Source organism: Staurois parvus, unplaced genomic scaffold, assembly GCF_062004578.1.
Source record: "Staurois parvus isolate SC_StPar_1 unplaced genomic scaffold, SC_StPar_1.0 ptg000312l, whole genome shotgun sequence".
In the NCBI taxonomy this organism is placed as follows: domain Eukaryota; kingdom Metazoa; phylum Chordata; class Amphibia; order Anura; family Ranidae; genus Staurois; species Staurois parvus.
Genome location: NW_028318108.1, coordinates 2,170,450 through 2,194,000, shown reverse-complemented (window position 1 = coordinate 2,194,000; position 23,551 = coordinate 2,170,450). Strand labels below are relative to the sequence as shown.

The 23,551-nt window shown below is 41.8% G+C and overlaps 1 protein-coding gene across 1 annotated transcript in view; it reads left to right on the top strand.

Annotated features, from left to right (window-relative positions):
* GK5 (glycerol kinase 5) overlaps window positions 1–23,308 on the top strand; it is an 80,924-nt gene extending 57,616 nt beyond the window's left edge. Inside the window, exons 10-16 of the mRNA XM_089683521.1 lie at window positions 26–152; window positions 1,056–1,160; window positions 5,697–5,791; window positions 6,369–6,472; window positions 14,261–14,320; window positions 19,592–19,725; window positions 20,446–23,308. Of these exons, the coding sequence (XP_089539647.1) occupies window positions 26–152; window positions 1,056–1,160; window positions 5,697–5,791; window positions 6,369–6,472; window positions 14,261–14,320; window positions 19,592–19,725; window positions 20,446–20,594 (774 nt within the window). The 3' untranslated portion in view covers window positions 20,595–23,308. The remainder of the gene's footprint in view (window positions 1–25; window positions 153–1,055; window positions 1,161–5,696; window positions 5,792–6,368; window positions 6,473–14,260; window positions 14,321–19,591; window positions 19,726–20,445) is intronic.
* Window positions 23,309–23,551: the final 243 nt, after the last annotated feature.

The following is a 23,551-nucleotide window of genomic DNA, read 5'->3' as shown; positions in this document are numbered from 1 at the left end:
GCTTTTGCATCTTTTATCCTGACAGGTGGCCGACCAGCAAGCTGCCATGTTTGGCCAGTGTTGCTTTGATGTGGGAGACATGAAGCTAACAATGGGAACAGGAACATTTATGGCAATCAACACAGGGATCAATCTGCACACCTCTATAGCAGGTAGGTGGTAACAATGTATATTGTTTTGGTTTTTTTTCTGCACTGGATTTTTCAGGACATGTTTTATGAAATAGCCGCAACTATACAGACTGATGCTTTTCCCTAGAAGATTGAAATTTTGGCAGGCCCCAGGTCTCTCTGTCACCTGTCCCTCTTCCTTTTCCCCCATCCCAGCTCTCTCTCCTCTTCCTCTTCTGTCCCCCTCCCCCTATTTTCCCCCCTATTTCCATTTTTTACCGAGCTGTGTACATCACTTTTTCCAATCCTAAATACTATCGGGTGGTGTCCTAGGCTGCATTACCCAGTCTGGTACAGAAGCCTCTGTTATTTTAGGCTCCATTCACACCACAGAGGTCCCATTGAGTGCACACTTTTTTTTTTTTTTTTTTTTTTTGCATGCGCAAAAAGGTGCCTGCACCATTTTTAAAATTACAATACATGGTACTGCAGCACAATTTATTTTGGTGTGTGTGTTTGCTAGATGCATGGTGGGTGCTAATAAAAAAAATAATGGCATTGCTGCGTGTCTGCATACATGCTGCACATTTTTGTCCATTACAGAAAAACAGCGATTTTTGCACATGTTCCCACAATGGACTAGTGTGAACAAAGCCTAATAGATCTGTTTGGCCCTCACACTACCTCCTCCTGTCCTGGGTTGGGACAGATTTGTTGTTCTGCTGATTAAGTGCTTTCTGTTGTCATGCCTAGTCTGTGCTATCTTGACACTGTACCTACATTGGTTATGTCGTACTAAAAAAAAAAAAAAAAAAAAAATATATAATAAATGAAAGTTTTAAAAAATGGCTTTTCTTAACGGCTGTATGCCAGACTGGAGTTACAGGATTACAAAGGATGGTAAAGAAACCTTTGTAAATTATTTATCGGTTTCCTATCTGACAGGACTGTATCCCCTGGTTGGTTGGAAGATTGGCAATGAACTGGTGTGTTTGGCAGAGGGCAATGCCTCCGATACAGGAACTGCAATAAAGTGGGCACAAGAGCTTAGTAAGTGCTTCATAAGTCATAAGTCGCATAATCAGAGATAACTGCGTAGAGATGCCTATGGTGTAGTACAGTGGTGGGCAACCTTTTTTTTCAACTGAGCCAAATCTCGCCAAAACCACGATTGAAATTTATTTTGAGAGCCACATTTTTAAAACTGAAAATACATAGGATGGTACACTGTTTTTAGTTTCAATAAGTTTTTATAGTAATTCATCCCCCATAGTAATTCATCCCCCATATAGTAATTCATCCCCCATATAGTAATTCATCCCCCATATAGTAATTCATCCCCCATATAGTAATTCATCCCCCATAGTAATTCATCCCCCATATAGTAATTCATCCCCCATATAGTAATTCATCCCCCATAGTAATTCATCCCCCATAGTAATTCATTCACCATATAGTAATTCATTCACCATATAGTAATTCATCCCCCCTATAGTAATTCATCCCCCATATAGTAATTCATCCCCCATATAGTAATTCATCCCCCATATAGTAATTCATCCCCCCTATAGTAATTCATCCTCCCTATAGTAATTCATCCCCCCATATAGTAATTCATCCCCCCATATAGTAATTCATCCCCCCATATAGTAATTCATCCCCCCATATAGTAATTCATCCCCCATAGTAATTCATCCCCCCTATAGTAATTCATCCCCCATATTAATTCATCCCTTATATAGTAGTAGTAAGTAAGTAGCAAGTAGTAAGCCAAGTCCCCCCTGTGTCAATTCACTTACCTTTGCTCCGCGCGTTCCTCTCGCCGTGTTCCCGCGCCGTTCCGGTCTTCAGGGTGGACTGTGAGAGGAGCCTAGCTCCTCTCACGTTCGTCACGCTGCCCCGCCTACACACATCCTGACAGCCAATCACTGGCTATCAGGATGTGAGTGGCAGCGAGACTGGCCAATCATTGCATTTGAGCGCGCTGCCCTGGTTGTTTTTTTTTTGGATCACGCTGCAGAGTCCCTGCCGCCCGAGAGGAGGGAGGGGAGTGGGCGCCCGGCACACAAGAGCCGCATTAAAGCGTGTAAAGAGCCGCATGTGGCTCGCGAGCCGCGGCTTGCCGACCACTGGTGTAGTAGGTTAAAACCAATGCAAATTGATTAAACCATAAAATGCGCTCACAAAAGTATTCCCTATATATTCCCTAAAATATTCCCTGTATACACATAGGTCAGGAGCTCCTATAACTGAAATTCCTACTAAGGCGAGGAAGCTGCTCGTAGAGACTGGCCTATGTGTATACAGTACACCACTATACCACTGACAAATACTCTTGTGAGTGCATTTTATGTTGTTTTATTAAATTCATATTGGTTTTAACCTACTACACTATAGGTATCTTAGTACTATGTTGGGGGGCTCATTCTCCCCACCCTTACTTGGGTGAAAGAGTTTTGTATCATTGGCAAGGTGGTGCACTGCAATTGTTTTATTGCTGATAGTCACATAATCATGAGCCCAATAACTGGAGAGAAACACACTGATCACCCTGTGTGGTTTTACCATTCCCAGTATAGAGTGTCCCACACATTATTATGGGCAGGGTTATTCATAGACTAACAGTATCTTGCAGCAAATGACTTTTATATAAACTGGTCTTGTAACTTTTTAGTATTTGAGTTGTATAAAGCTGCTTTGGCACAATACATTTATTACATCATTGCATTGGCTTCTTCCTGCTTTGCTGGGTCAGCTGACCTACATGTCAGGATGGCTCAGCTGGTGCACCAATATCATGATTATTGATCAGTAAGTTATTTTTATTATAGTGGGTGTCTTTCAGGAAAGTACTGCAGCTGGCTATAATATTCCTCCCCCGTGCTTTGGAGGATCTTCAGTATATACAAAATGTTTTAAGTACAATTGTAATCCCCTGCATGGCTAGCTTTAGTCTCCCTCATGAATAATCAATCCTCTGCACACTGCTATTTAAACATGTGGGCATTAGCTTTCTTTTTTTCTCATGATTTTTTCCCCTTTATTTTTGCTTGGTGAATTTGACAGTAACATACTTCCTGTCCTAGGGTGACAACACTCTGTACTGTACCAATGGAGGAGCAGTGTTGTCACCATAGGACGGGAAGTGTTAGGACTAAAGAACACCTTCTCCTCATCTTCATAATACATGGGGGATGTTCTCTGGTCTACAAAGATGAACTGGGCTATACTATATATTTCTATATGACTACATAGTCTGGATGAAAAAAAGACAAAAGTCCATCCAGTTCAACCATTAAAAAAAAAAAAAAAAGTTATAGCTACACCCACAGTTGATCCAGAGGAAGGCAAAAAACCCAGCAAAGCATGATCCAATTTGCTCCTGCAGGGAAAAAAATTCCTTCCTGATCCCCTGAGAGGCAATCGGATATTCCCTGGATCAACTTTACCTATAAATGTTAATATCCAGTTATATTCTGTGTATCTTAGAAATAATCCAGGCCCTTGTTAAAGCAATCCACTGAGCTGGCCAGAACCAACTCTTGAGGGAGTCTATTCCACATTTTCACAGCTCTTCTGTGAAGAAACCTTTCCATGTTTGGAGATTACATTTATTTTCCTCCAGACGTAAAGAGTGCCCCCTTGTCCTCTGTGATGACCTCAAGGTGAATAGATCTACACCGAGTTCACTGTATGAACCACTGATGTATTTATACATGTTGATCATATCCCCCATAGAGCAAGTACAGCAAAATGTACAAGACATACGGCAGCACTGGATTGCGGCAGGATCAACTAGTATATTTTTGCAGTTATTGAATTGTGACAAAACATTTTCAATGGCATATTTAACAGGCCAAAAGAGAGCAAATAAGAGCTATGTATTGTTAGGGTTTACATACACTGTGTGAGGGATTTACTAAAACTGGTACACTCATAATCTGGTGCAGCTGTGCTTGGTAGCCAATCAGCTTCTAACTTCAGCTTGTTTGATTACGCTCTGATAATAAAACCTGGAAGCTGATTGGTTTCTGTGGAGAGCTGCACCAGATTTTGCACACTCCAGTTTTAGTAAATAACTCCTTTTTAGGTCTTAAGTTGCTTTCGACACATTTACATCATAGGTGGTGGTCCTGGAGTTCCTAACATTTGTACATGATTCTCCTATATGATTGATGTTCTAGCCATGGACAGAAAGCTTAGCCTAGGTTCATATCACTGTGGATGTAAATCAATATAAAAACCCCAGCGCACAGGATCACCCCTTACAAAACAATGATGAACCAAGGTTGTGAATTGCTGCTGCACACAGGTCAAACAAACCAAAACAGAAAAAAACAATTAGCGCAGATCACCACCTCAATAAAATTATACATAAAGTAATTGTGACAAAAAAGATTATTAAATCAATATGTGAATATTCCAAAACAATTAAATACTTATTGTGTTACCCATAATAAAGTGTCCAAAAATATATGTAAAGTCCAAAATAAAAAAATTTATAAAATCTTTACTCCCCAGTGCCAGAAAAAATACTTCCACCATCCACCAGTGAAAAACCAACATCTACCGCACTCACCAGATGTTTATTTACTCCCCAATGCCAGAAAAAATACTTCCACAATCTTTGTTCATTGTTGAATGGTGTATCCTGTCATCCTGCTGTTTGATCAGGCTGTGAGGTCTCAGCTTTAAACAAATGTGGAACCTGTGATTCTGTGGGAGCTCAAAAGCAATACAACGCTGTTTATGATCATGAGAAATGGGAGTGGTCTGGTAAACGGTTTTTGGTATAACACAGTTTATTAGCAGTATTACACTATTGGTATTTCTTTTCCCTGCACTGCTGTGGAGCTGGAGAGAGGAATAGGCAGGAGCGAGTGGAGGAATATCTTATACTTTGTGGTGGAAAGGAATCCTGGAGGTCTTAAAGGGGGTCTAGGAGCCCAAAATAATCCTAAAAGGTGCAACACTCACCAACATCTGGTGAGTGCAGTAGATGTTTGTTTTTCACTGGTGGATGGTGGAAGTATTTTTTCTGGCATTGGGGAGTAAATATTTTATATATTTTTTTTATTTTGGACTTTACATATATTTTTGGACACTTTTTATGGGTAACACAATAAGTATTTAATTGTTTTGGAATATTCACATATTGATTTAATAATCTTTTTGTCACAATTACTTTATGTATAATTTTATTGAGGTGGTGATCTGCCCTGATTATTGTTTTTTTCACATCACTGTGGGTTGTGTTCTGCGTGTAGGGCAACCCATTAATTTCAGTGGGCTGCCCTACCAGCAGAAACTTGGGGAAAAATAGTCCATTACTCTTTTGAAAATCACGCCTGAGCAGAACCGCATGATGCCGCAGCACCATGTGTTTTCAAGTGGGCATTTTGCCGATAAGAATTAATTGCACACCAGCAATAAAGAGCAGTGTGTTTGGCCTGCAGGTCAGGAACGTGCAATTTTGTTACATAGTCTGGCTGAAAAAAGACAAAAGTCCATCCAGTTCACCGATAAAGAGTTCCTGGCCGGTACAAGTGTGAACCTCCTTGAAGAATTCTCTCCCTTCCTTTACAGATCTCTACACAGATGTAGCAGACACAGAGGAAATGGCTAGAAGTGTCCCAGACTCTGGAGGAATTTACTTTGTACCCTCATTTACAGGTTTACAGGTAGGATACATGTCCAGTAATCCCAGCAGTAAGAGGTTTGCTTTTTAATCTTGATCAGCAGTGGCACTGTAGCTCCGCTCCATGGGAAGCCAACTACATAGTGACCTTTCTTGCATTGTACTGTGGTTTATTTATTAGACATAGCTGTTTGTTGTGTGGGATGGTTCTTGCAGTGCAGAAATAATAGCTGAAATGTGGCACATTCTTTCTAACACCCACACATGTACCACCAGAAACTGAAATCAGGCTTTGCTGCATTGCATCCACACTGTAGGAGGTAATTCTTTCAGGTCTCGGTGAAAGGGTCAATGCACAAGTAACAGAATTTTCCTGTAACAAACGTCATACTTTGTTTCTTTTTAGATCTGTCTTTGTTGCATTTGTAAATCTGTATTATATGCATGTACATCTCGCTCTAGGAGACAGAGATTATGCATATAGCTTGTGTTTGCTTGTAACTTGTCTGTTTTCTCCCTTCCTGCTGCCGGTACATGTATGTAAGTGTTCATCTATTACTATATAACGTAAGAGGCAGGAGCAGGGAGTGTGTTCCCTTACTCAGCTCTTTCTGTTCTAGGCTCCAGTGAACGATCCCTATGCATGTGCTTCATTCATGGGACTAAAGCCTTCTACCAGCAAAAACCACCTTGTCCGGGCTATTCTCGAATCAGTGGCATTCAGGTATGGATACATGACATGCCTAAGTCATTGTATGTGCATGGGTTTTAGCAAACCTATAATGCAAAAAATATTAGATGAATCTACAAAAAGTTGAAATGCTGATATATTATAAAGATTGACAACGTTAAAGCAGAACTAAACCCTACAATTTAACTGTTTCCCAAAACCAGTTACATTCAAGGCACGTCGCTGGCAAAAACTGGCAAGACTGCCAGTGTACTTATGTCAGCTCTCAACCAAACTTTTAAGTTCTCAAATAGCTGGATCACGTGCAGCACCAAGGACAATGTAGATCAGAGGCTAAGATGGCAGCTTTTTTGGCTGTAAAAGATTTGGGGGTTTGGTTTTGCTTTTTAAAGTATTTGTAAACCCTTACCTTGTAAAACAACCCTTACAATTTAAAATAGAAATGAAAGGTAAAACATGTTGTGTATAGATATATTTAAAAACAATATACCTTTTTTTTTTTTATCCCCTTTTTAGAAGTGATCACATATCCTGTTCTCAGTTGCATAGAGAGGTCTGGGTGGAAAAGCAGCAGTACACTGATCTTCCCAGTGAATGGTTGTGCGGGGGGCAGGGGCGGGCATGTTGGCACAAGCCTGATGGAGAGAGTTCCCAGCACAGCTAGAGAACTGACCATGCTGTGCTCTCATGTCTAGTGTGGTCAGTTTTTAAAAGGAAAGCAGAGGGACTGGCAAGAAAACCTGGGATTTCTCACAAAGGAAGCAGTACAAAAAGAACAGGATACATTTTCATACAAGTACATGGTTACAGCAGGCACATATCAGAAATATGAAATGTTGACATGTTCTTTAAAGCCCAACTCTAGGAGAATCTATTCTGTGTTCGATAAAATGGGGAAAGGTTAGAGTCTCTGTTATATTGTATGATGCTGTCTGTGTCTCTCTTGGGGAAAATTTCTCCTTCCTGTTAGGACAGAAAGTGGTGTGACAAATCTCCAATGGGGACACAGACAAAAAAAATACATTTTTAGACAAGCAAAGAAAGGTTCCTGGCAGTTTTTTTGTGTTTTAGTTATGAGCCCTGTTGTAAAGATGACAACCACACCCCACTTTCAGAGCCATTCTTATGCCTGTGATGCATGCTGGGGACTGCATGCAGTGCACAAGAAAAGTTCTAAGATAAAAGCTTGTTTCAGTGCAAGTAAGTGCGCTGCTTACTTATGGCATACATATGTTCTCTTGCCTTGATGTTGTCAGTTGTATCGAGAAATGTGATAATGATGTTTTGCCCGCCAGCCCTATAGTAGAAGTACTGCTGCAGGGCTGCGCAAAAGCGTGTGTGTGTGATTTGCATTTCCGGGTAGGGGGCGCGTGCATGCCCCAGATGTTAACCCCTTCCTGCCAGTGTCATCAGTACAGTGTCAGTGCTTTTTATTAGCTTTGATCACTGTATTGGTGTCACTGGGGATGTCAGTGGCAGTTAGTTCCCACCCAGTGTCAGAATGCCCACCGCAGTCCTGCTATAAGTCGATGATCGTCGCCATTACTAGTATAAACAAAATAAAAATTCCATTGTATATATACATCCATTTGTACACGCTATAACTTTCACATAAGCCAATTAATTTTACATGTATTAGGAATTTTTTTGTAGCAAAGAAATGCAGCAGAATACGTTTTTGCCTAAATTTATGACGAAATTTGATTTTTAAAAAAAGATTTTATTGGATGTTTGTTTTAGAGCAAAAAGCCAAACAATTTGCTTTGATAGCTTCTTTCTTTTTTTGCAAAAGTGTCGGACTTTTTTTCGTTTTTTAGCGTAAAAAATTAAAACTGCAGAGATGATCAAATAGCTCTATTTATGGGAAACAAATTCCATAAATTTCATTTAAGTACAGCATTGCATGACCACACAATTGTTAGTTAAAGTAACAGAGCTCCGTATCGCAAAAAATGGCCGGGTCAGGAAGGGGGGGTAACTCCTCTGGAGGGAAAGTGGATAATAAAATGTGGCGTTCTTGTTTAACAAGTGGTGCTGTTGTAGTAACAACTTGACTCTACTAGCATTTTATATTTTGCATCCACCATAAAGTCTAGAGAGAAGGCCCAGCCATATGACAAAACGTCAATATTTCTTTTTTATATAGGATGCAGCAAGTTATAAAATTGTCTGCAAAAAAACCAGACAAAATTACCAAAGATTTCGTCTCCAGGAGTCGAGGTATTTTAGGAAATGTGAAAGTGCATCTCAAGGCATTCACTTTAAAGGAGACGTACAACCAAAGCTTGTTTGGCTGTACTTCTGTTGATCATAGGAGTGCAGTTCATTCAGCACTCATGTGACCCATTTTTAGCTGACAGTGGGCTAACGTCCACTGTCAGCTGACAACAGTAAGCCAGTCCAGGCTGGAAAAAGATCCCGACTTTAAAGTCTGGATCCACCCAGATGTCTGGACCAGCACTTGGCTCAGCCACTCCAGCCCCCTTCACAGCCCAGCATTCCAGTGAATGCTGGGGGGGTGGGAAGAGCAGAGAGCGTTGACTGACAGTTACCAGCTCTCTGCTCATAGAGCACTGGGAACTGAGCAATCGGCAGTCTTTGATCGCCGGCAGAGGACAGATGCAGCATCAGACCAATGCTGCATCCACCTAGGTAAGTATAATTTCTAGAAGAAAAAAAAAACCTAAACTTCATGTTTAAATAGAAAATAGAGCAGTCCCATTCAAGTGATTTCCCCTTCTGTATTGCACAACAGGAAATTATATAATTACTATAAAAGTTAGGGAAATCCTCTCTTAGACACTTGTCACCAGAACCAGTGTCCTCATTGGAAGATTCCCCCCATCCCTGTTTTTGTGACAACTCAAAATTTTGGTTTGTTGATCATTGTCAGCCCAGGGACCATGGTCACCAGGACAAATAGAGAGGTTGAATCTCCCTAGTAGGGATACAGACAGCAAAGACATTTTACAGGGGTTCTAACCCTCTTTATCCAAAACAGAAAAAAAAGTTATGGCTTTGGATGCATGTTTAAATATAGTGCTTGAAACAGAAATTTAGAAAGTACAAAATCCCCTCTCATGCTGGTTTCTTTACCTGCACGTTAGACCAACATAGAAATATAATTGCATTACATTTATAATTGCATTTATGGATTGTAATCTGCGTTTGACCCTGTGGAGTAATGTGAGCCAGTGCCCTCCAGTTCCAGAATGTGATATTCTCACTGGTACTGTAAGCTGTGATTTTAAGGTTCACCTATTAGTAAAAATAAATACTGACTTCTTCTTCAGAGCAGTGCCCTTCAATAGTGTGATGAGGGTCTTGTTGTGATGAGGGTCCTATTGCATTGAATTGTTTTATGGATTAGGAGCAGATCAGTGAATATAATGGGCCCTAAATGTTAAAATGTTATATGGTGATATATATAAAAGTGCAGCGCTAAATTTCAAATATATTATAAAGTTCAAACCGTAATAATGGAAAAAGGAAAATGTGAAAAGCCACTGTGAAGTGATTAAATGAATCCCAGTGCCAAAAAAATGTCCTTAAAAACAATCATGTGTCTTCAATAACTAGGATGATCCAGTGTATCCAAATGCACCACTTACTGATCAAAGGAGGCTTACCAGATAAATCTGACCATCATATTATAGAGTGGTCAAATAGGGCACAAATAAATTAACGTAGCAACCGCTCCAACCTCCTCCACAGAGGAGAACTGAAGGATACCTTTTGGCCCTTAAACTGCGGACCTGTTCTTTCAGGGCACAGCATTCCCTGAAGGCAGAAATACCTTTTGGCTGAACCATGTCTAGAACCATCCCCAAATACCATACCAAATAGATGTCTAGAACCATCTCTGTACTGGCTCCAAGGCCGACTTCTCGAGGTTAAGCACCCAGTCCAGTCCTTTTCAATATATGAACCTTAAAAGCCATAGCCTGCTTCAGACCTAGCACAGACTAACCTCTGAGCAAGAGATCATCTAGATATCCGAAGATCAATATCCCCTGAGCTCTAAGCGCCCCAATACCGGAGCGAGACCTTTCGAGAAGCTGTGTCCAGACCAAAGGAAGTGCTATGAACTGAAAATGCTGAGCCCCTACTGCAAAATGCAGAAATCTTTAAACGAGAAATATCAGCACATGCAGGTAAGTATCCTTGATGTTGATAGATGCTAAAACGTCTCCTTCCTGCAAAGAGGCTACTATTGACTGAACAGATTCCATACGAAAAGACCAGACATTTAGAAGCCAGTTTAGACCCTTGAGGTCCAAAATTGGCCTCACATCCTCATTTGGCTTTGGGACTGTGAATAGGCTTGAATAAAACCCTTGACTTCTTTTGTCCGCTGGAACCTCCATGACCACCCCCTGGGAGAATAGGTGGTCAAGCACCAGTAAAAGCCTTCTACTTTTCCCTGCAATCGCTGGTACATTTGACCTTAGAAACTGGGGGAAGAACCCAAAATTCCAGTCTGTACCCTAGTGAAATTGTGGAAACTACCCACTAGTCTTGGATTGGAACCTTCCAGGCTGTTAAATTCCAAAAGTTCCCCTCCCCTCCCCCCACACACCCAAATGAGTGGGGGGTTTCCCTTCATAAGGAGGCGGACTTTGGATCTGCTTTGGCTGACTTTTGCACCCAAGACCTCCTTTTGGGTTCTGATGCTTGAGTCCTACCCCTAGAGGCTGATGTCTGCGTATGGCAAAATGACTGTCTGGTAGCAGAGAACCCAGCAACAGAGGCCCCTGCCCCTTTTAAAGGGTTAAAGAACTTTTTCCCCCAGAAATCTTCTGAATATACTTGTCCAGATCCTCCTCAAACAGTCTCTCCCCATGAAAGGGAAAACCTGCCAACAACTTCTTGCATGGCAGTTCCGCTGACCAACTCTTCAGCCACAAAACCCTGCACATGTGTACTGACAAGAGGGCCATGTGAGAAATTTGCCAAATTGCATCCTTAAGAGCATCAACTGCAAAACATAAAGCACGCGGAACATCGTCCAGATCCTTGGCCAAATAATTCCCCTGCCCTAAAGACCTTCCATGCAACCACTTGACCCGGTAAGAGACTCTGGCAAATGCTAACAGCTACCATTGCAGGCTGTGTGGCAGAACCTGCCAAGGAGAAAGACTTTAAGGAGAGATTCCAGCTTCTTATCTGTTGAATCCTTGAAGACCTGGACATTATCTACAGGCAGGGGCGGACTGACCATTTGGGCACCCGGCACTGCCCAAGGGCCCTGGGTCAGTAGGGGGCCCCTTGAGATGCCCCTGGTACCTATTCATAAACTTTTTTTGGGTGTGGTTTGAGTGTGGGCAAGGACAAAGGGGCCCCATGATTTCCTATTGCCCGGGGGCCCCATGAGTTGTCAGTCCACCCCTGTCTACAGGACATGTTAAAGACTTATTTAGGGACGAAACAGCTGCATCTACTACAGGCATACCCCATTTCTTAACAAACCTCTCTTCCATGGGAAACAAAAAGGAAAATCTTTTTGGCAGAACTAGAACCCTTACTGGGTGATCCCAATAAGCATACATAATCTTCTCCAGGAGAGGATGTGCTGGAAAGGCCTGAACATTCTGCGGGGGTTTCAAAGAGCCCAGAGAGGTTTCTACTGGAGGTAGCCTGATACCATATCAGTGAGGTCTTACACCAATAACCTCAAAGATTGAGATGCAGAAATTGCCTGCTTCTCTTCAGACTGTGACCCCACCGATTAGAGATTCTACTGCCTGACTTTCCTCCAGTTCCTCATCCTCAGGTTCCACCCACTCCTGCTCCAGGATTGGTGGCTCTAGTGACGGGGGACTCTCCCGCATTTAGCACCTTGTGAAACAGAGGCAATATCCCTACAATCTTGTCCTCTAATCCTGCTAAGGCTGAAGCAAGATCATCCTTGGTTACCTACGCTGACGCAGAAGCACCAGTAGTAGCCACTATGCCAGACAAGCGCAATAGCTCATATTTGCCTAGTTGCCTCTGAACTTTCAGGAGAGGATATAACCGCAGAACTTTGACTAGGCTCCTCAGGACCTGACGGCGGTGCATTAGTGACCCTTCCTGCTGTGCCTTCCCCTCTCTGCTTTTTGGAAGAAATTACTTCACTAAGCGCTTCTACCCTGTGTACCAAGAACAGCAAGACGGACAAATACAGCTATGCAAGTAGTGTGGTAGAAAAAAAAAAACTCACTATGGCTGCTGCTCCCTGGACTGGCCTACTGTTGCCACCAAGGGAAGTACTCACATGCCCCCACCAAATAGCCTGCTCTGTGTCCCAGTCACAGCATCCAACAGCAGCAACAGACCAGCCACAAGTGTCCATGATGCTGGATAAATAAACATGGCCGTCTTCTGTTTTCGGCCGCTACTGTGCATGCGCCTGTGATCCTTGTGTGCACACACCCTCCGTGCACTTGCCCCGCGTCCAACGGTTGGCTGCACGTCCAGGCACTCTGCTCCCTCTAGTGGCCTCCAAACAACAACACAGGCAGACATAATGGCAGGTTCACAGCGAGCTCTCCCCTGATTGGTATCATGGCCCATTGCTGCAGAAATATACCTCTCCTTTCCCTCCAAAACCACAATCTGATTTTAGGAAAATACAGAGGCCGCTTTACCAGTCCCACCACAGATCCTGACTTCCGTCAGGTACCAACCTTCACACATTACTGCGGGCTTTGTCATATAGACCCTCAAGGACTCGGTCCCCTATTAAATGGGGCCACTGCCTTGGACCTGTGTAGCACTCTATTGGAAAAATGCCTTGCTCAGTTTCTACTGCACAGGGTTCAGTTACGGAAGGTTCAGATCTGTAAGGCTGTAAGGCAAAACCCCAAGGACTCTTCTCTTTATCCAGCGAGGCTTGTGTACCATCCATCTTGACTAAGCAGCTTTCTGAATGGATCCAATTTAAAGTCCATGTTTCCCCAGGGAACCCTTTCAGACCTTAGGTATGCTCCTTGGAGCACAAGCAACACTTTGTGACCATCCACCTTACAGATACTGGCGAAAAAACTGAAGTACTTCTTGTGTAGGAGGGGTTATATAGAGGAGGACTTCCTCTCTGATTGGTCAGCCAGTGTCCATTCACCTAGGTGGCATATAACCCACATGGTCATGAATAGCCTGCTCTGTGTCCCTTGATGTACAATAAACTGTTGCTGTAACTGCTTAAAAAGTGTTATCTGGAGTTTGGCTTCAGTTTGTTAGTGTATCTAAATCTGCTAGTACATCTAACACTTCCCCTGTCCCCCCAGTGTTGCTATCCAAAAGTGTCCCTGTTGCACTTTCAGCAAGAGTGGGGGCACTGTGATACAGGAGGTGTGTTACCGGTCAGATCACCAGGTGAAAGTAGAGGGGAAAAGACTAAAAAAGAAAGCTAATGCAGCCAGCACATCTAATGATTGATAAGCTGCAATATATTACGTTTTGGGTTTAATACAGCTTTAAGAAGATCTTGGTGTTTACAGAATAGGATGGATCAGTGCACACAGTCAATGCCAGGATGAAAATAAGTTGTCATGTATCATGGCAATGTTGGAATTACACCTTTATCATTCATTTGTACAAGACCATAGCCATCATTATGAATATGGTCTTTCTGGTCTTTAAGATAGATATGAAATAAAGGTGCCCCTGGGAAATATTAACTGTTTAGAAAGTTTGTAAAATGTTCAGGAATTACTTATATTTTCCTCCAACTAATACGTTTTGTCACTACAGAAACGTTACTTAAAACATTGATTTCATGGTGTACATATTTCTTTAGTTGACATTTCCCGTGTTTTTTTTTTTTTATTCTCCTTTTAGGAACAAGCAGCTGTATGATACAGTGCGCAGGGAGACTTCCATTAAAATCTCAAAGATCAGGTAAATTCAAGATTTGGTCAGCTTGTGTTCTCTTGAGGAGCTTGGAGTATACTGGAAAAAGTATTTTGGCTAGCAAGAAGTCCCACATAATTCTGCATGTGTATTTAATTTTTAGCTTAAACTTCTAAATAACCAGATAAGTACATACTGTATATGGGAGCTGGTTTACCTGCAAAAGGATATATATTTCTGTCAATCCAGTCCTGAGATTTACACAGATCTGCCTCAAAAAAACAGCCCTGTCTGGCAGAACAGGAGACCTGATTTTTCATTGTTACGGTTGGATAAAATGTCAATTAGCTGTGAAAACAGAGCTTCAGTTCACACCACACATGTGTAAATCCCTAGCCCAGATTTTGACTGGACATTGAGGGATAAGCAGCATACTGATGACCTCATCTCTGTCATTCTGCTCTCCTCCTATCAGCATGTGCCTTGTTATATGAACACAGCAGAACTGACTAGTTCATTGTGTTGCTTCTCCCCCTTCCAGTCTGAGCTCTGCCATAGAGGGGATTGCAGGAGGCTGGTACCAAATCAAATTCAGGTTCACTGCTTATATGTAAAAATACATTTAATGTATACAAAGCTGCATTAATTTTAGGTGACATTTCAAGTCTGCAGACTGCTGTAGCACCACTATTGTGCCATATAAGAAAGAGCAGGGCCCTCGATCCCCTCATGTTTTGCATTGTATTGGTATTGTTCTGTCACATGTTCTGTCCCCCTTTGTAATGTACAGCGCTGAGCGAACCATTGGCGCTTTATAAATACTGTATAATAATAATAAAAGAGCTCAAACATGAATAAAATGGAGCACCTGATGGAGGCTTCTTCGGACCCCGACCTGTGCTGATATGTATCCGTAAACAAAATACATCACTAAATGCAGAGAGGTCCCAGCATTGCTCTTTAACCACTTCACGCTGGTGCCTACCGGCCGGGTGGCGGGCTGGGTTTTAGGGTTATATGACCGCCGTGATTCGCCGTTACGGTGGTCACATGATCGGTAAAGGTCCCGATCGCAAGGGGAGATTGGGACCTTTCCGTGAGTCACGGACATATGTGCTAGGAGCGCGCAGGGCACGCGTTCTCGGCACATATGTATTTTCTAATGGCATGCAAATATGTGGCCACTCGGCATCAAGGCCCAGACACCGAGAAGCTGCATATTTGCGTGCGCTCGGCATCAAGGGGTTAATTTCGTCCAGAGCGGTTTCTTGGCTATATAGGTGTGCACAAGTGAAAAATGGAATATAACTTTAGTAGATTTATATATACAGGTGCATCTCAATAAATTAGAATATCATCAAAAAGTTAACTTATTTCAGTAATTCAATTTAAAAATGTATTATATTGATTGATCACACAGAGTGATACATACCAAGCATTTCTTTCTTTTAATTTTGATGATTATGGCTTACAGCTAGTGAAAAACCCCAAATTCAGTATCTCAGAAAATTAGAATATTGTGAAAGTCTAATTTTGTAGACTCATGGTGTCACTCTCAAAATATTTAACTCAAAACACCTGTAAAGGTTTCCTGAGCTTTTAAATGGTCTCTGTCTGGTTCAGTAAGTTACACAATCATGGGGAAGACTGCTGACTTGACAGTTGTCCAGAAGACAGTCATTGGCACCCTCCACAAGGATGGTAAGTCAAAAGGTCATTGCTAAAGAAGCTGGCTGTTCAGAGTGCTGTATCCAAGCACACTAAAGGAAAGTTGAGTGAAAGGATAAAGTTTGATAGAAAAAGGTGCACAAGGAATGGAGAACTGCAGCCATGAGAGGATTGTGAAGCACAGGCCATTCAAGAATTTAGGGGAGATTTATTTGTTTCAGGTACTTATTATTATTATTATTATTATTATACAGTGTTTATATAGCGCCAAAAAAGTTTGCTCAGCGCTGTACAATATAGTGGGGGACAGTACATGAGACAATACAGTAACAAGACAATATACGAGTGGTTCAAGGGCCCTGCCCTTTCGAGCGTACTGATATAGTGCTGTCAATTTACACAGCACTTTACATATACATATTGTACATTCACATCAGTCCCTAACCCTCAAGGGGTGTACAATCTAAGGTCCCCAACTCGCATTCATATATACACGTACTAAGGCCAATTTAGACAGTATCCAATTAACCTATTGGCATGTCTTTGGAGTGTAGGAGGAAACCGGAGTACCCGAAGGAAACCCACGCTGGCACGGGGAGAACATGCAAACTCCAGGCAGGTGGTGCCATGGTTGGGATTCTAACCAATGACCCTAGTACTGCCAGGTGGAAGTGCTAACCATTTAGCCACTGTGTTGCCCTGAGATTCACAAGGACTGGACTACGGCTGGTGTCAGTGCTTACAGAGCCACCGCACACAGACGTATCCAGGACATGGACTACAACTGTCTCATTTCTTGTCTTACCTGGGCTAAGGAGCAAAAGGACTGGACTGTTGCTCAGTGGTCCAAAGTCCTATTTTTGGATGAAAGTAAATTTTGCATTTCATTTGGAAATCAAGGTCCCAGAGTCTGCAGGAAGAGTGGAGAGGCACAGAATCCAAGTTGCATGAGGTCCATTGTGAAGGTTCCACAGTTAGTGATGTTTTGGGGAGCCATGTCATCTGCTGGTGTTGTTCCACTGTGTTTTATCAAGTCCAAAGTCAGAGCAGCCCTCTACTAGGAAATCCTAGAGCACTTAATGCTTCCCTCTGCTGACCGGCTTTATGGAGATGCGGATTTCATTTTCCAGCAGGACCTGGCACCTTCCCACACTGCTAAAAATACTAATACCTGGTTTAATGATCATGGTATCGCTGTGCTTGATTGGCTAGCAAACACACCTGACCTAAACCTCATAGAGAATCTTTGGGGTATTGTCAAGAGGAAGATGAGACACCAAACCCAACAGTGTAGACGAGCTGAGGTTTTCACTAGCTGTAAGCCATAATCCTCAAAATTAAAAGAAAAATGCTTGAAATATATCACTCTGTGTGTAATGATTCTACAGTTGTGTTCAAAATAATAGCAGTGTGTTGAAAAAAGTGAATAATGCTCCAAATCCTTCTAGTAGCTTTTATTTCCATACACACAAGTTTATTGGGAACACTACACATTCTATTCCAAATCAAAACATGAAGAAAAATATATCAAATTTGTGTTGTTCCTCTAACAAAATTGAAGAAAAGTGAATATTAGACTGTTCAAAAAAATAGCAGTGTTTGTATTCTTCTTTACAAACTCAAACATTCACTATATAAACTGAAAAATGTTTGAAGATTTTGCTTTCCTTTGAATCACTTAATGAATATTTAGTTGTATAAGCACTGTTTCTGAGAACTGCTGTACATCTGTGTTGCATGGAGTCAACCAACTTCTGGCACCTGTGAACAGGTATTCCAGCCCAGGATGATTGGACTACATTCCACAGTTCTTCTCTATCTCTTGGTTTTGCCTCAGAAACTGCATTTTTGATGTCACCCCACAAGTTTTCTATTGGATTAAGATCCGGGGATTGGGCTGGCCACTCCATAGCGTCAATCTTGTTGGTCTGGAACCAAGATGTTGCACGTTTATTGGTGTGTTTGGGGTCGTTGTCTTGTTGGAACACCCATTTCAAGGGCATTTCCTCTTCAGCATAAGGCAGCATGACCTCTTCAAGTATTCTGATGTATTCAAACTGATCCATGATCCCTGGTATGCGATAAATAGGCCCAACACCGTAGTATGAGAAACATCCCCATATCATGATGATTGCGCAATCATGCTTCACTGTCTTCACAGTATACTGTGGCTTGAATTCAGTGTTTGGGGGTCGTCTGACAAACTGTCTCCGGCCACTAGACCCAAAAAGAACAATCTTACTTTCATCAGTCCACAAAATGTTGCTCCATTTCTCTTTAGGCCAGTCAATGTGCTCTTTGGCAAATTGTAGCCTTTTCAGCACGTCTTTTTTTCAACAGTGGGACTTTGCGGGGGCTTCTTGCAGATAACTTGGCTTCACATAGGCGTCTTCTAATTGTAACAGTACTCACAGGGAACTTTACACCTTCTTTGATCTTCCTGGAGCTGATTGTTGGCTGAGTCCTTGCCATTTTGGCTATTCTTCTATCCATTCGGATGGTAGTTTTTTGCTTTCTTCCACGTCTTTTAGGTTTTGGTTGCCATTTTAAAGCATTTGCGATCATTTTAGCTGAGCAGCCTATCATTTTCTGCACTTCTTTATATGTTTTCCCCTCTCCAATCAACTTTTTAATCAAGGTACGCTGTTCTTCTGAACAATGCCTGGAACGACGCGTTTTCCTCAGAATTTCAGAGAGAAATGCACTGTAACCAGCATGTACAACATTTGCTGCCTTCCTTCCTTAAATAAGGGCAATGATTGCCAGCTGTTTTTCAAAGAATGAATGACCTCACTAATAGAACTCCACACTGCTATTATTTTGAACATGCCCCTTTCAATTAGTGATTCAATTACACAGAATCAGCAGCATGCATGTCACGACTGTTGGGTCTGTTGGATTTCTATTACTCTACTACACCTGCCAGTAAATTATTTGCCATGTAGAAATATCATTTCTACCAAAAACAGTGATTGATCAGGTTAGTGATTTCTGACTGCTATTATTTTGAACACAACTTTTTGAATTGAATTATTGAAATAAATTAACATTTTGTTGATATTCTAATTTATTGAGATGCACGTGAGTGAGTGTATGTATATGTATGTATGTATATGTATGTATGTATGTATATGTATGTATGTGTATATATATATATATAAATATGTATACATTATTTTTTCTCACACAGTATAGAAAAGAATCGCCCCCCTTTAAAATAATGACATTTTTGTTGTGTTGCAGCCTAAAATTTTTGTTTTATCTATCTGTATTTACTCAATAAACTGTGTCTGTCTTCATACAGGCTGAATGAAGAAAATCTAACATATTCCTCCATCCACGCTATACAGCACAGATGGATGGAACTTCTGTTGCAGCTCTTGTATTTTCACAATCGGCCCTGCTGGCTGTCAAAACACCTGATCAGCGACAAATCTGTTTGGCTGAGCGTTTTCTGCCCCTCAATTGAAGGATGTTGGGTGTTATGCGGCCAACCTCTGAGCATATTTCAACCAATTCGACAGAGGCCAATCAAAATTTGTATAGTGTATGGTCAATGTAAAAGTTCAGGTTGTGGGACATACATGAAGACTGTAGTACCTAGCTTTGCTTCTCATATCATAGTGACTTGATTTGTTTCACTTCCCGCAGGGCTGATGGAGGAGTCAGCAACAACAGTTTTGTCATGCAGATGACTGCAGATTTGATTGGCCAAGTTATTGATAAACCAAAACACACAGACATGTCCTCCCTGGGAGCAGCATTTCTAGCCGGACTAGCTGTAGGTGAGTATTTCACAAAATATGACTCGCTGCTAAAATAAAAGTACTAGAATCATGCATCAGATCTTGGTATGTCAGCAGAAAAGTCATTTTTATCATCAATCCACGGTATTGATGAACAAAACTGACTTCGTTCAACCACTTCAGTACCACACATTGTCACCCTCTTCCTGCCCAGGCCAATTTTCAGATTTCAACGCTGTCACACTTTGACATTTACTCACTCATGCAACACTGTATCCATAAAACATTTTATCTTTTTTTTTTTTCTTTTTTTTTTGAGACCGATAGAGCTGTGTTTTTTTTATTGATATACATATACTCCTTTTTTTTTTTAATTTTACACTGAGTGCTTATTACAGTGATCACGGTTATAAACAGTAATTTTCATGAATGGCATCCATTCATGTGCAGTTGTGATAGCTGTGATTGGCTACACGGTACAGATACCTTGTGATTGGCTCTGTCTGTACAATGTGATCGTTGTGCCCAGTCACCGCGATTACAATCCTACACAATGAAAGGCTATGACTGGAATCCATTTTGTACAATTGACGTGATTGATCACAGCGATTACATGGTACCAGGGCCGGCCTGGTACAACAAACTATCTTTTACTGTGTCCACTGGTGCACGTCTGGAGAATGTCATACAGTGTCCACCCAGGATAACAGTAGTCCACTGAGGTGGGTAACTACTCAATGTGTCCCTTTTTGTTTTAAGGTATTTGGTCCAACAAAGAGGAACTGAAGAAACTGAGACAACCCGAGATCCTTTTTGAACCACAAAGTAAACTTAAAGACTATGAAAAAACTGTGGCTGAATGGGAGCTGGCGCTTCAGAGATGCTGCAACTGGTATAATGACTACTGAGATCTGCAGGTCCTGCACGCCTACCATCTTGGCATTAATTGTTCTCATAGATCTCCAGTGAGCTTGAACTGTTAATGTGTATGCATTATTTGGAAGGAGAGACTTGATAGGGTTGTAATTGTCTCGTAAAGTAACCTACTGTGAACTTGTACTTGATAACCAGTGACGGTCTTTGTCTCAGTCCTGTTTACTTCTATGCTGTCCTTAGACAGTGCTTTCTTTTTCTACAGCTCCATCAGTGCTGCTAATACTGTGTTTTTGTTTTACACACTAGGATTTAACCCATGGTGCATTAAGTGGATATTAAGGGCTTTTTCAGACTGGGGGGCATTGACAATAAAACAGCGGTTTTATTGTCAATGCCCCCCATCCCTGGGCCGCTCACCCAAATTGTGACAGTGCAGCCAGACAGGTCTGTACACATGCCATGATGCCATATAGTTTTACAAAAATGAAAAAGGGGCAGACTCGATGGTCTTTCTGCCATTGCTCTTCTGTCTTTCTTCTATATACCTTTTTATGTGTTCACATTAACAAAACATGACGAGCAGATTTTATGAGTTTATTTAGTAACATATACCCTTAAAGAGGAACTGTACTCCCCTCCAATCCTGCGATGAGCTGTCCCAGAGCTCCCTGCCTGGCTGCTGACATCTTTGGGTGGCTGGCTTCAGAGTCCCGAACGCTGGCTTCAGAGTCCCGAACGCTGGCTGCTGTCGTTGGGATGGCGACAGGGATGATGTCACTCCCACGCATGCTTGGGAGTTTAGTCAAATTCGGCATTGCTGAATTGGTATAGTGAGCTGCGTCTGTGCGGCTCACTGTACAGAGGTGGACAGGCAGATAGGTAGCTTTAATGCATGTCTCTTCTGCATTAAAAAACATGCCAGTCCGCCTTTTTTTATTTATTACCTAAAGTTCCCCTTTAAGTATTTGGTGTTTAGTACCCTATAGCAATCGACTCTTAATCGGGTCTCTGCTGTCTGTAGGCTACTACACTACTCCTTGCATTCTGGTTTTATTAACTTGTTTACAACCACTACACCTATATATGGGGTGGCTGGGCCGTAACACCCAGCATCTGCATATATGGCTCCTTGTTTAGTTTTGGAGCATGTTCCATCGGCTCCCCTAGGACTGTGACTAAGCAGTTGCCGATGGCTCCCAGTCACATGTGGATGATCAAGAGCCGGAGGGATAGGTTTTTGATGATGTCAGCACTGTGCAGCCAATCACAGTGCAGAAAGATTGAGAGCCCTTCCTACCAGCCTTGGATGGCTGGGTCCAGTGGGATTAAATAAGCCCCACATTTTACAATTGGCATTTACCTCAATCCTCCTATTAACAGTAGGAAAAACAAAATTATGCAGAAGATACACATCCAATTTTCAAAACTCAACTGGAGTTAGATTATAGAGGCCTAATAGTTTTTCTGTATCTTCAGTATAAAACAAGTTCTTTTACACTACCCATATTTCTACAATTTCACAAAATGTTCTGGTCATCAAAGTTTTCCCACCTAAAGTCATCCATTGACCCCCTCGTGGGAGAGGTTCTGACCAGGAACATTTGTAACCAACTGTGAGATCCTGGTAGAAGCAGCCAGGGTGCTATACCATGCTGACATCCACACAAAACTAAAATGTCAGTTTGGGATGGATTTAGCTTTCAGATGAACAAGGAAGGAGTACCAGAAGAAGCTGGGGGAAATGGACACATCTCATAGGTGCCTGGAAAACGCATTGAAACCTCCCTCAAGAAGAGTCCTTCCCTTGGGCCATTGTAATTGAAGGTGATGCAAGTATAGGGAATTGTGATTTATTATATTCTGCCTCTACTGTGATTACAGCAAACCCAGATTAATTTCATCTTAAAGCAGAGTTCCACCCAAAAGGGGAAGTTCCGCTATAAGCCTTTGTCCCCCACTCCACAAGAATTGGCACCTTTGGGGAGCGGGTACCTGAATTTGACAGGTACCGGCTCCCACTTCTGCTGTGATCACCTAGGCGATCGCAGCAGAAGTGGATAGTCTTCTGGGACACATGACAGGTCCCAGAAGACTACGGGGCCATTCACAAAGCGCAGCGCTTCTCGCGCATGCGTAGTGGGCACCTGGCTGTGAAGCCGCAAGCTGTCACAGCCGGATCCCACACTGAAGATGCCGGCACCATGGAGAGAAGACGGCTGGTGAAACCAGCGGTATTGAAGATGCCACAGGACCGAGGGACAGGTCAGTGACTGTATTTTAAAAGCAGCTACAGTTTTTGTAGCTGCTAACTTTTATTTATTTATTTTTTTGGTGGAACTCTGCTTTAATCAACTGTGGGCATTTTTTAATGATTTGTTTTCCATTCAAATGGACCCAGGCAGGGTATAAATAAAAATGTAAAAAAAAAAAAAATCACCTAAGGCTGCACTACTCCTCTTCAATCCAGAGCTGTCCCCTGCAGTATATATTTCGCAACAAGATGTCCCCAGAAAGAATTGGGCCGTAAGTCATAAATAGGGCAAATAAGGAAGGTGGATTGTTTTTGAGCATCATATGACGATGTAATGTGATTACCTCAGACTTGCATTGTGTCAGTGTGTACAATGTACTAAATAACTGGAGTTATACTGTAAATAATGGTTGTAATAGGCACCTGATACTTCAAATCTGCAGAAACAGGTTTTATTTTTATTATAAAAAATACAGTAAAAGCTTGTTGATGACATTTTTGCTGTGTTGTGTCTTTTATGGAAAGTCCAGCTGAAGGTTACAAAAAAGTATACTTGGTTGCAGTGTATATATAAATGATCTGACCTAGGTATATGTATGTATTGATCAATCATTTCCGACTCAGGGTTAATCTGAGGGCCATATCTGACAGACTTCAGGCCTCATGCTCACTGGAAGTTTTGTCATCTCTTGTAGATGCTTTTCCTCCTGGCAGCATTGTTTAGGTAGAAAAAAATCT